Below are 13,622 nucleotides of genomic sequence, written 5' to 3' on the forward strand. Positions count from 1 at the left end.
GTTTAAGGTCGTTGTGCACGTGGAACAAAATATGATATATAAACACATCTGTGTGAAGTTTGATTTTAAATTTTTGTCAAAATAATGCTTGTATAGTAAGATAAATATACTACAATCATATATGTAACATTTATATACAAAGTAAAAACATACCTAACATATACATAGAAGACATAAGAGTCATTGGAGAAATTCTTTAAAAAAACACTAGATAAATAGAAAGAAACAATTCGTTAAATAACTCTTAATAAATCTTATATTTTGCAAAGCATATATATTTTAGCATACTTATTCATGCTTTTTCCTGTTGTGGCCAACCTCACCGCATACACAACACTTATATAGCACAACATTTTTGTATTTTGTTCTTTATCTCTTCACCTTAATTAAGTCACCTTGCTTTACGAATCGCTTTTGGTGGATAAATAGATATAAGAGTCGATGGAGCAATGTGTGAGACATTATTTTTTATCAAAAGAATTGGTTATACATTATATGCAACTTAACATAATTCAACAGTGAAGAACTTGTTGCAGTAATCCTTTAGTAGCTTGTCTTCATACAAAATGCATGTATTCACATGTTTGATGGAATTTCGCTAACTTGCGACTCTTTACAAGCGTATTTTTGCTTGTCAAGATCAACATTATAACTGCAAGATCGATCGCAGGCTTCATACCGACGTTGATAGCAATACACCACTTGCACGCGTAGTTGTGTCTTTTTCTTCATTTCTTCTAGCTTTTTTTTTAACTTTGACACCACAACGTCTAGCATGTACTGCCTAGTATTCTTTTTTTTTCTCAAAAAGTTTCATCAGCATAAGACAAAGTCTTTCAATAAAGAAGAATTAGAAACTTGTCACGTATGGACAGAATCTATAAATTGAAGCGCTATGTTATATTAGACATTAAGCACCCAGATTTTTTGTTGAAAAGTAATTGTTTGACTAATATTCTGGTTTCACGTCAATGACAACATAATTGTATACAGTTTTGTCTTGTTCTGAAATTAAAAAAAAAAATAATTGCATTGTTATCTCATGGTTGCTCGAGCTGCACTCCACTAAAGTGCATTGAATGGTTAATCAAATTTATTAAAAAAGTTCTTCATCAAATGCTTTACCTAATATTGAACATGACATGTAGGTCATGTGTGTGGAGGACAACATACTTTAGACCTTTATGACTATCTAAGATAATTGTAAGCTATAATTTCTCTTTATATTAATGACCTTATTTGTGATGTTAGTATCATATTTGTGATAGTTATTTTGGAGTGTGAACTTTATGAAGCTTCGCAACGCGTTGTATGTGTAAATCACCCAATATTTGTGCATCTCCTTGAGGATATGCTACTTAAAGGATTTTCACACAAATCTATGAGAACTTCATACTATATGGAAATTTAGTAAAATATTTGCGAAGTTACAACAAAGTTCAATTGCAGAAAGTTCACGAATTTGGTTATCCAAATTTAGTAAAAATATTTACAAAGTTTTGACAAGTTTCAGTAATAGAAAGTTCGCATATTTATTTATGTAAACTTCGTACTATATATGCGAATTTAGTAAAATATTTGAAAAGTTTCAACAAATTTTAATTAGAAAGTTTACAAATTTAGCTATACAAATTTCATACTATATATGCGAATTTAGTGAAATATTTACAAAGTTTCGAAAGGTTTCAATAACAAGAAGTTCGCAGATTTATTTTGCGAACTTCACACTATATATGTAAATTTAGTGAAATATTTGCAAAGTTTCAACAGGTTTTCGTTACAAAAAATTCAGAAATTTGGTTCTGTAAACTTTCATATTATATATGCAAATTTAGTTAATATTTGTGAACTTTTGAGAGGTTTTAGTTACAAGAAGTCTGCATATATGATTATACAAATTTTGTACTATATATATATATAAATTTAATAAAATATTTATGAAGTTTCTACAAGTTTTAGTTAAAGTTCACAAATATAGTTTTGTGAATTTCATGAAGTACACAAAATAAGCGTGAGAATATACCTTTTAGTGAAAGTTTGCAATACCTAAAGAGTGTATCCAAATATAGCTAAAACTTCAAAAAGTTCACTCGTGTAAAGGGTAAAATGATCCTAATAAAATACAATGAAAAATTTAGACATGAAATAAATTTAAAAAAATATAAAACATTTTAACAAACATGTCATTTTTGTCATGCAGTTCAATCATTTTTCATATTGTAAATCACAGCTAACATTTTACAAGTTACTATACATGCACTATTTCCTAATAGGGCTCACATAGGTGATTGCATGTAGCGGCGGTTTTCCCATGTTAGTAAAAAAAAGCCCCAAGGGCTATGACAATGAGTCATTCTAGTCTTGTAAAGACTCATTGGTCAATTATTTTAGAATGCTAAACCAGGCTAAAATTCGGAGAGTTTTGTGAAAGTTAAACAGTTCGGATAAGAAACAGCTAAGGAATGGAATATGCAACAGTCAAAAATTGCAAAACCAACATCCTTGATCCAACCCATTTGCATCCTTGTTCAAGACAAGGATAAGATCTGAACCAAAAAGATTCCCAATTGTGAATGATGATGACGGAAAACCAATTATTGAAAGATTGTACATAAAATGTTAAATCAGGCACAGATTAACATGGGAAAAGGCAGCTCTGACAATTGACATTCATCTCTCGTTGTGCTTGGCTAAAAAATTATATATTAAAGTTCACATCTCTCCATTTCAGCATCTAATAGGGCTATGAACAAAAGAGGGAAAACAAATCACTAATCAAACCTAGACTGAATGGGCTTTGCCCATGTCAACCAGAAAGAAAAAACCTAGAACTGCAATTTGTGAACTGCCTTTAAAATTAAAAGTACAATCTATTCTAGGAAAAAGGTATGAAATAATCTCTGAATCAAGCAGGCTGATTGAATGAAGAAACCTTCTTCTGAACTTAATTGCATGTGATGGTCAACGAACTAATTGGTTGTATAAACTATGAATTACCGTCAACCTATAGGGAAAATGCAGCATAATAACTACAAAATTTATGCTGCAAATTGGAGCTTATCCCAAACGATATCTCTTCTCCAGGTAATAAGTGAAGAACGAACGAGACAAGAATCTGTGGCTTCCAATTGTTGATTAGTCTTAGTGTCAGGAAAACGGTGCACAGCATGCAGAGATGTCTATGCCAGCAACTTCCATGGCATTGCAGACCCATTCAGGTACATCACCGTTTGGAAACTGCAAGGCATAAGCATATTAGTAACACTGGAGATCATCTTAACACACTTTACACCTTCATGATATGACTTTAAGAGGGCCCATCAGTAAGCATGACAATTTCCAACACATGCAATGATGGTCTGCCATATCTTCCATGGAAGAATATGCAACAGAGGAACGAGAAATGGTAGAAGCGATACCTGTAACTTCAAAAATCCACACACAAACCTGCAAAGAATTTTTTAAAAATAAAAAAGGCACAAGGCCAATCATTTATTCATCACAGATTGATAAAACATACAAAGAAATACAATCAGAAAATAGCTATAACATACTCTGGAAACCGGCCTTCAATAATTGACTTGTGCAAGTCATTGCTAAGCTGCAAAGATAATTGGCTGTTAATATGACAAGAAACATCAAAAAGGCCAATGCTTGGAAAAACTATACCTTCATCATATATGCCAGATTGTGGTATGTTAGAAGCTGAGATCCCATAGCATCTTTTGTTACAAGAGTATGGATATAAGCTCTTGTGTAATTCTTGCAGACCTGCATAAAACGCCAAGGGAGATGCTTAGTATCCTAGGTGCAGTTCTTATCTGAATAGAAATTAGCTTTCTAGATATGTTACACTTTTAGGTACTGGAGATCCAGTTAAGACACACCATACAAGTGCATGTTGGATCAATGGGGCGAACATCATCAGCCATTGCTGCATGCTTCAGCTTAAGAATACCCTGCATAACAAGGAAAGAGTGGTGAAAGTGCACCATGTTAACTGAATGAGCAAAAACTTCGTATAAACGTTGAAAATATTTGCACATTTGATTCTGCAGAGATGTTACAGAGATTCTCTTTTGAAGACAAACACTAAATAGATAGTTCAGTTACGTGTTACATTTTCTGCAGTATAAGATGGCTCATTGAAGAACTTGTTACAAGATCAAGGAATCTCTTTATTTGCAAACCAATATGAAGTTTGTAACGGCAACTTCATTTGGCTCAAGATGAGTCATGCCAACTCAGCCTTCCCGGAAGGTTAGAATGTCAACAGCTCATGATAAGGACATCACTCTATTGTAATGGAGATTCTTGTTAATTTGCAACGAAAACCAGGTAATTAGAAAGCAATAGCATCAACCTATCACCAACAAAGTTGACTTGGACAAAGATGTACATGTTCAGTACAATGCTGCAGTAGCAAAATAAACTTCCACAAATTCACCAAAATGAATTTGTCTTAAGACATACTAGGGGCATACCATGTATCTTCAACTTAGTATGAAGAGCATCGAATTGGACTCTCCTAGACCATCAGGTCTGCCAAATTAGGTCAATTCACTGTCTCTTGGTTCCCATTATCATTGTTATTGCTTATTAATAACTTGAAACTCAAGTACTAGAAGAAAACAATTGTTTAAAACTTTAACACATTTATCTTGCTTAATGAAAACTAAACACGCACCTACCAACCATAGTCACAGATATCGGCGATATTTTCACAATATTGTTAAATTATCATTGTAAATTCAGCAAACAATAATACAGATAAAATATCGCGATATTTTGAAAATATAGCCAATTTGATAATATTGTGATATTATCATGAGAATATCATGATATTCTCGCGATATTATCACGATAGTTCTACTGTTTTTATTTATTTTTTACATTTTAAATATGGTTTTCTTCTTTCTTTTACATTTTTACTTAATTCTTTTATTTATAGATTTTTTTGTCTAAACATGATATTTTCTTACTTATTCTTTATATTTTTTATTTTTTAAGCCCCGAGATTTGTCACCAAACCTATAATATCGTGACGATACCAATATTTGTGACTATGCTACCAACTTAGGACTGCCATCTTAACCAATCTATGTAAATCATATTTCATGCTTCCATTGAAGAAAAGATTGTCCTCCCAGAAACAAAATTTCTCACCTCAGGCACTAGGGCTGTACCAAATCGTGCAGTGCGTGTAGGATAAACACAGTCATACATGTCTGCACCTAAAGCACTGCACACTACAATGTCAAGTGGGTAACCAACACCCTGCAAGACAATTTACATACAACATTATGAATAGAAAGAACACACACAACACATCAATAAATAGAGCTATTCAAGTATTCAATTTGTGAAACATAAATTACATAAATTATAGGCCCTAGATTCCTCATAAATACAATCAATAGAAAGAGACGCAGTCACCATAACATAGCGTGGTTTATCCTCAGGTAGTGCAGCAGTGCATTGAGCAACAACACGCCAGAATGAGTCTTTCTCTTCACCTCCTGCAAGACCACCAATAGCATAGCTGTCACAAAAAAGGTAAGTAAATAAGTGGTTCCAATGTATAACTTCCTACTAGCCTAAAAACCTAGAGATTGGTATGTAATCATGTCATGGTAGGCCACTGTTATCTAATGCTGTGTTAATAAAGTGATATCTACACTCAAACAACCAAAAAGAACAATAAATAAATACATTTTGTCTTGGATAGGCATAAGCAATGATAATTTATATACGACAGCCAAATGATGAAGCAAGTTGAATGGAGAGATAGTTCACAAGTAATATGCAAAAGAGGTCATTTTTCATGCAGCGGCGCTGCATGCTTAGCATGGAGCTACACTACTGCTGAACATCCATCTCAACATTTCTAGAGATGGACACCACACCCATCTTGAGAAATGCCAAGATGTTTGTTTGACAGGCAGGTCATTGCATGCCTACCATGTAACCATGCTGCATATGATGTGATTGTGAAGTCTATGAAAAATAATAACTAAACTCGAGGGTTTATTGCTTTGAATTCCAGGTCATAATAAGTGGTGGTTTGCACCAATTCCAATCATTATGGATTTCCCTCTCAGCTTGGTTCATTTTCATGGTTTGTATACAAAGATATAGTATAACATGTGTAAGCAGCAATGTAACATCAAAATTTGCAATTTAAACACAGAGCACCCAGAAAATAAAAAGCAGTTGATGTATAGCTCATGACATCATGCAAAAGGCACATAAATGTCAATCAAAACGTATTTGAATACTAACAATATGCAAAACTTGATACAAGTATGAATAAATGATTTCATTCATAATGAACAAAAATACTAAGGGACTCACTACAATACACTCAGGAAAATACAAAAGAACCTAAAACTACCCATCACTCTCTTACCCACAACAGGCGCACACACCCTATATATAGAGAGATAAAAGAGATGAAGAGATAGAGTAAAGAGAGGAGAGAGAAAGTCCTCTCTAGCCATTGGACTAAAAATCTAACTGTTGAGCTTAGTTCCCAACACAAATCTAGATGTTGGGCTGGGTTCCCAACAACTAGTGTAAAGCCAATGTGTGTGTGTGTGTGTATATATATACAAAAGGGATAAAGTAATCTTAACACCCCCCACCCCCCCTCAAACTTATAGTGACTCATTACATAAAATGTCTTCATTGACTTCATCAAGTTCTTTCATGTGTTGTTTCCTTAAAGGATGCACTTGATCTTCATTCGTATGCTCTATTATACAAAGGGTCTTTAAGATCTTCAATCTCATCAATATTTGAGAACCTATAAATAGAGCTAACAAAACATCCCAACTATACACATATATAACATAAAGGATTTAAAAAATAAACTATACCAATTATATATTATGGAGAGAGGATGGCCACACACACCAAAAATACAATATATAGAAAATATTTAATAAGACAATTTAACATTTTTCAAAATTAATTTAAAAAATTAATTTTGAAAAATCATTAATTTTTCAAACACAATAGTCATTGAGACTCACTTCAAGAGATAATTTTAAGAAATCATAGTTCTTAACTCATAGGAGAACATAATTGCATATTATCAAAAAGAGAAATGCATGCATAAATATCTCAAAGATAAGCTCATAAATCATCGTTCAAAATTAATTCACACACACACACACACACACACACACATATATATATCATGAAAAGCACATTAATGCATAAAAGGCATGGATTTTCAAACAACATCAATATCACGAAGAAATAACTCACAAAAGAGTTTAAATTTCAAAATCCCACACAGAGAATAAATTACTCATGGTTGGATTTTCTTTCAAGAACAATAGTTCAACCACCACAAGCAATCACCTCACTAGACTTTTAAACCTCAAAAATCAAATGTATCAGTTACTAGTACAAGAGTATAATCACAATGTCACTTATGGGCTAAACAAACACACAAAAAGTGTAAATAATCAATGAGTGCAAATAACTTAACACATTTAAAACATCTTTCATCTACATATAATGACACTCAAAATAAGTGTATCAGCTACTAAAACAAGAGTATAATCACAATGCTACTTATAAGCTAAACAAACACACAAAAAGTGTGAATAATCAGTGCACATAACTCACACATTGAAAACATCTCTTGTCTACATATAACGACACCCAAAATAAGTGTATCAACTACTAGAACAAGAGTATAATCACAATGTCACTTATGGGCTAAACAAAACACAAAAGTGTGAATAAGCATCTTTTATCTACATATAATGATACTTAAATAAGAGGCATAATAGGAGAGAACATACGAAGTAAGGAGAGCTTGTAGTGAAAACAAACTAATGTCACCAAGAAGAATAAGGATACCAATTTTAATAATATTTTGAAATATTAGGGTTTCAAAAATAGATAGTCTTCATAGATAATCATAATTACAAGCATCCATAATAATAATGACCAAATAAATAAATGAGTGATATAATACATTCACAGAACCAGAGATCAAACAATCGTCAGTTAGAGCCAGAGTACAAGCTGACAATTTAAAATGACACAAACTAAGGTGCACATAACTTACCCCAACAAAAAGGCCAAAAAAATGATGCATCATATAAAATTTTGTGATGAACAACCAAATGCCATAAGAAGGCAATAAATAGTCACAAAAATCAATTTCCAAATAAGTGAGTTCATATATAAGAACCAATTTGAAAAAATAAAGTTTCAAATCAAATCAAATAACGGTAGATGAAAATTTAGAATGAATACAGTGCAATCATGTGCATAATGACAGTTGATATTTTTTCACAAAACAAGATTACATCAATAACAATGAAGGATTAGCATGGCCAATATAAGCAAGGTATATAAAGAGGTAGCTCAATCTATAGATTATAAGTCTATCTATGAAACAATAGTGATTTTTAACATTAAATGGGTCAAAACATATATAAAGAAAACCCAAAGCATACACAAGTACAACTAATCATGAATACTCTCAAAGGGATAAAAGATCATGCAATGCAATAATCTAATGACTTTAAAGTCACATATTCTATACAAAAGCTTATGAAGGATCACATAAGATATGCATAGGAACATGCACAAATAGCCATAAAGATACTAACATACCCAAAATATATTTTTTGAATTATCATAGTTACGAATGAACTAATAAAACAATACCTCATTTTTAAGAGAAAATATTAATTTCAATTAATTTGAGAACACGTCTAATTTTTTAACAAAATATCAAACAACAATTTTGAAATGACACATAAAAACATGCATAGACACATGTGCACGACACATGAATATGTAGATGATATACCGATAGAGCAAACTCACGAGAGCCATCCATGGCATGACTAATGAGAGAATACATACAAGAATTTAAAATTTCTTTAAGTAGCACATCACAATAAAAGCACCACATAAAATTTAAAGAACATGCTTTGACATGTGCATAAAGTCACCAATTACGATAAACACAATACATATAACAAAAATTGGCTTTTTTGTAAACAACATGAAAAAACATGTAAGCATAGTATTTAAGATTTTATAATTCATTTTTAATAAATAGGCACAATATTTTTTAAATATATACCATAAAAGTTTAAAGTAGAGAATCTAAAGAAAAATACATACCGAAATACGAGAGTCATGAGTTTAAGCCGTACATCAATTCAAATCTTTCTTTTGAAGCACAAACATGACCAAGATGCCTTGCTCTGATACCATGTCACGAAATAGCACAGAACCGAAGACATTCCAAATCATAGTCCAAATGCCAATCAAAATGTATTTGAATACTAACAATATGCAAAACTTGATACAAGTTGTATGAATAAATTATTTCATTCTTAATGAACAAAAATACATAAAACAAATAAATACATAAGGGCCTCACTACAATACACTCAAAAACACACAAAAGAACCTAAAACTACCCATCACTCTCTCACCCATAATAGGCACACACACCCCAAACATATAGAGAGAAAAGAGAGGAAGAGATAGAATAAAGAGAGGAGAGAGAAAGTCCTCTCTAGCCATTGGACTAAAAATCTAGCTATTGGGCTTAGTTCCCAACAGAAGGGCTGAGTTCCCAACAACTAGACAGTTGGACTTAGTTCCCAACACAAATCTAGTTGTTGGTTGAGTTCTCAACTAGTGTAAAGTCAACTTTAGTTGACTTTACAATGAATATATATGTATATATATACATATATAATATATAATATAAATATTATATATATATGAATATATACATATATATATATGCATATATACGTATATATATGTATGTATATATATAATATATTATATACATACAAAAAGGATAGAGTAATCTTAACAAGTGCAATATATATACTGAGATGTCACCTATGTCACATGGGTGCGGGTGCGGGTGCGGGTGCGGGCGCGGGGATTCGGCACTTCCAAAAAACCCGGGTGCAGGGGTGCGGTAGGGGCAAAAATGTAAAATATATATAAGGGGATCCGGGGGTTCCCCCGACGCGGGTCGGGGGTCCAATTTTTTTTGCTGGTGTGTTTGTTTGAAGACTCGTTACCCACGTTCTGCTTGTTGTGTACTTTGAGGCAACGGGACAAAATTGATGAAACGAAAGGATTGGCAATCTGATCGACCCAGCCTGCTGCGTTCTGTTGTCTGTCATGATTCAATCATGTCTGAAACTCCCTGGTCTTCACGAAAAAAAATATAAGCGCAAGGTTTGATGTGGTTTGTTGGAGAGAGAGTCTTCATGAGGCCTACGACTCCACTGTCACGCCATAGGATTCTTCAAATTTCATTTTATATACAATTGCACGACAGCTAAAAGAAATTTATTGGATTGGACATGTGGAAAAGAGAGGTCTACACAAGGCTACAACTAGAGAACCCATCTCGTCAGGAGAACAGTGAATAATAATAGCCAGCAAGGCTACCACCATCATTATCATTTATTATGGAGAGAGAAAATCCTTTACGAAAAAGAAGGATCTGGATTGAAAAGGATCTTCAATTTTAGATGGTTTTAAAAGTGCCCCTTTATAAAACAATAGCAGTAGCAGCAAGCAGTTGTCAGCAGAATTTTTTTTTAAAAATTCTGCAGCCCATTTCATAGGGCAATTTAAAAAAAAAAATCCAAAAAAAAAAATGGACCTAAATGATCCTAGGTTCCGTCAATGCACCCAGGATCGGGTTGACCGTACCCGGTGCCGCACCCGCACCCGCGACGAGTCGCGTCGACACGGGTGCGGCACCCTGCTAGCCGAATCCCTGTGACATAGGATGTCACCCTTGCATGGTGTAGCTATGAGGAACATATAAATGTATTCCATGCCAGTGACTCGGATTTAATGACATTAGTAAGGCATAAAGGACACTTGCATTTACTGATGTGTATGATATAATGGAGCCTTTTCTTCAAGTTTTTGCCAAGCTAAGGAGCATTTTCTCAGCATAATTGCATTCTCAATAAATATTAAAAAAATCATTAGTATTTTTCAGGCAAAGGATTTAGTTGAAGTTACATAGGGCCAACAGATGCTGACCTTTTAAATTCTTAAGTAACCCGTGTCCCGCACATGCGCTCCCACACGCGTAAGCACACACATACACACACAGGACAAGTTTCCATGCAGAGGCAGGAAGTTGAATGACAAATCCATGATACCCAAAAAAAATCGTAGCCATATGTACAATGTTTTGCCTTCTTGTTAGGTACTTTACCGAGCTACATATATCAAGTATGAAGCACATAGAACAAATGGAAACCCATAAAGCCAAAATATATATCAAAGAATATTTTTGACTAGTAACATAACTTAATGTTATGTCTACAAAAGAAAATGCAAATCAGGTTTGCTTCATGGTTTCAGAAAAACAAATGAACATCAAAACATAGCATTATGATACGAGACATTCATACCCAGGCAAGTTACGCTCAACCAAGCGTTTCAAGCATATGTCTCTGCAAAATCATAAGAGCTGTATTAATAAGATAACAAAATGTTAAATGATGCACTTGCAAATCTTCAGAACGTTACAGAAAAAAATCCAATTTCCTCATCAAACACAATGTAGAAGTCTCCTATTGTGCAGACAAAATAATCAACAGAATTTTTCTTCACCTGAGAACAGGATCTAGTCCTCCCTGAACAATACCGAATAAGTTTTGTTCATCAGGTCTCTTATGAGCTGCAGTTCATGATAGACAACAGATAATATACAGGAAGATTAAGGATCATGGAGTCAGGTTCTCCAAGTCAAAGAAAACAAAAAAGAAAAATGGGAGAGAGAGAGAGAGAGAGTTGCAAGATGATGTATGTAGGTGATTCCTGTACATATAGACACCAACATTATCTAATTCAAGAATAACGGTTTTCCTTAAAACATATTAGGAAAGTATTCAAAATAATAAAAAATGGATTGATATTTAAAAACAAGTCACCTATATTGAAATTTCTTTTGAAATATTTCCATAAGAAGCTAAATTTCCTGCAAAAGTATCAAGTATATCCATACATGCATACTTATGCACTTACATACATAATATCTATGATACCAAACAACCCCTCCCTATTGGACAGGTCTAGATAATTGAAGGTGAATGGGTTTATTGAAATCTAGAAAAAGGATGTAAATTTTGATAATTGGAACTTGTAATTTAACTTTTGGTTTCCAACAAGAAAGGAATTTAATCTGAGGTAAAAAGATTTTAAAAAAAAGAAAGAAATGGCACGAGGAATTAAAGAGCATGCAAGCCTTGAATGATGTAGGCAACAGTGAAGCAACGAATTGTTACATGAGGAAACAGGGGAAAAAAAGGTTAAGTCAAAATGCAAGAGAAAGAAGACCAACTAAAATGGAATGGCACAGAGCATGGGCGAAAACAGTGATAGCTAATGAAACTGTGAATAGAATGTTAGGCAATCTTATATTTAGATCATTAATTAAGAAAATCATCATACCAGAAATACATCTATCTATCCAACGAAGTGTTCGGTACATGGCCTCTTTAACTCTAGGGCCTGTAATAGTTGTTCTTACAACATCATCAAGGGCCATAATAATGTCCGCCCCAATTTTGTTCTGCAGAGACATGCAGAAATTATGACATTGAATATCCAAAACAGAAAAATTCTGCAGTGTTAAGCTGTCACCTTAACTCCAAGCAGTAGTTTGAGAAAACATCAGGACATTCTTTCCAAAACTAAAGAAAAAGGCACCCAAACAATGAAATGTACAACTTCATCTTCAACTTGGAGGCCATGAGTGTTAAACAAGAAACCTTATTCTTTTATGCATGAAAAGACAATCATTTCTTTTTTGTCTAATAGCTAAACATTTCACAATAGACGTGATTAAGTAATGAGATCTTTCTTTTAAGGTACATCATGCAACCTTTTTAAAAAGCCAATCACCACCATGAAGCGTTCAGGATTAAGAAGAATGTGCATGTCTAAATTTTTGGACAAAAAGCTTTCCATATAAAACATCATTCTAGGTTCCCAATCTGCTACCTTAATCTGTTCAGTTTTTTCTTTTGTATGTCTTTCTGTGTAACCTTCTATTTATAACAAATTATACCAAGCATTTGTGCAGAGATATTACTTTTATTCTACATGGTCTTCATTTTCTCCTTTTAGTTCACATTTTGTTTTGTCCTCCCAGAAAGATAGCCATTGGAGTTCATGAATTTCAACGAGGAATTTTCCTAAACATGGAATATAGGAGAGTCCCCCCTTCTGCTACTTGTGGGAACACTCAGTATCACCTTCAATTACAAGAATTATGTTTTCTTCATACGTGCATGCACTTACAAGACATTTATGTCATGGAGTCATCCTCCATAGACAAACATGCCACGGAAAATATGAGAAAACACCACCAGCCTCTCATCACTGCATTTTCTCGGGGAGAAAGTTGTAGCACAATTTTCTGTGGCTTTTGTGGGCCCCAGAGAAGGCAGGTCATTCCGTGGACAGCACCCTATTAGTGTTTCCATCATTTAACTTATTTATGGAAGCTGATGCACTCAGAATATCTAATTTGATAATTACCCAAAACAAGACAAAAGTATCTTAAGCTCAAAATTTAATTA

The 13,622-nt window shown here is 33.4% G+C and overlaps 1 protein-coding gene across 1 annotated transcript in view; it reads right to left on the reverse strand.

The window, feature by feature from the left end:
• Window positions 1-2,635: 2,635 nt before the first annotated feature.
• LOC149846759 (uncharacterized) overlaps window positions 2,636-13,622 on the reverse strand; it is a 41,282-nt gene continuing 30,295 nt past the window's right edge. The window contains exons 6-15 of the mRNA XM_089998140.1: window positions 12,490-12,610; window positions 11,650-11,716; window positions 11,448-11,489; window positions 5,437-5,542; window positions 5,167-5,277; window positions 3,888-3,959; window positions 3,670-3,771; window positions 3,555-3,601; window positions 3,420-3,447; window positions 2,636-3,237 (exon numbers count right to left, since the gene is read on the reverse strand). Coding sequence (XP_089854266.1) covers window positions 3,148-3,237; window positions 3,420-3,447; window positions 3,555-3,601; window positions 3,670-3,771; window positions 3,888-3,959; window positions 5,167-5,277; window positions 5,437-5,542; window positions 11,448-11,489; window positions 11,650-11,716; window positions 12,490-12,610 — 786 coding nt within the window. The 3' untranslated portion in view covers window positions 2,636-3,147. The remainder of the gene's footprint in view (window positions 3,238-3,419; window positions 3,448-3,554; window positions 3,602-3,669; window positions 3,772-3,887; window positions 3,960-5,166; window positions 5,278-5,436; window positions 5,543-11,447; window positions 11,490-11,649; window positions 11,717-12,489; window positions 12,611-13,622) is intronic.

Source organism: Nuphar pumila, chromosome 2, assembly GCF_984573655.1.
Source record: "Nuphar pumila chromosome 2, dmNupPumi1.hap1.1, whole genome shotgun sequence".
Taxonomy (NCBI): domain Eukaryota; kingdom Viridiplantae; phylum Streptophyta; class Magnoliopsida; order Nymphaeales; family Nymphaeaceae; genus Nuphar; species Nuphar pumila.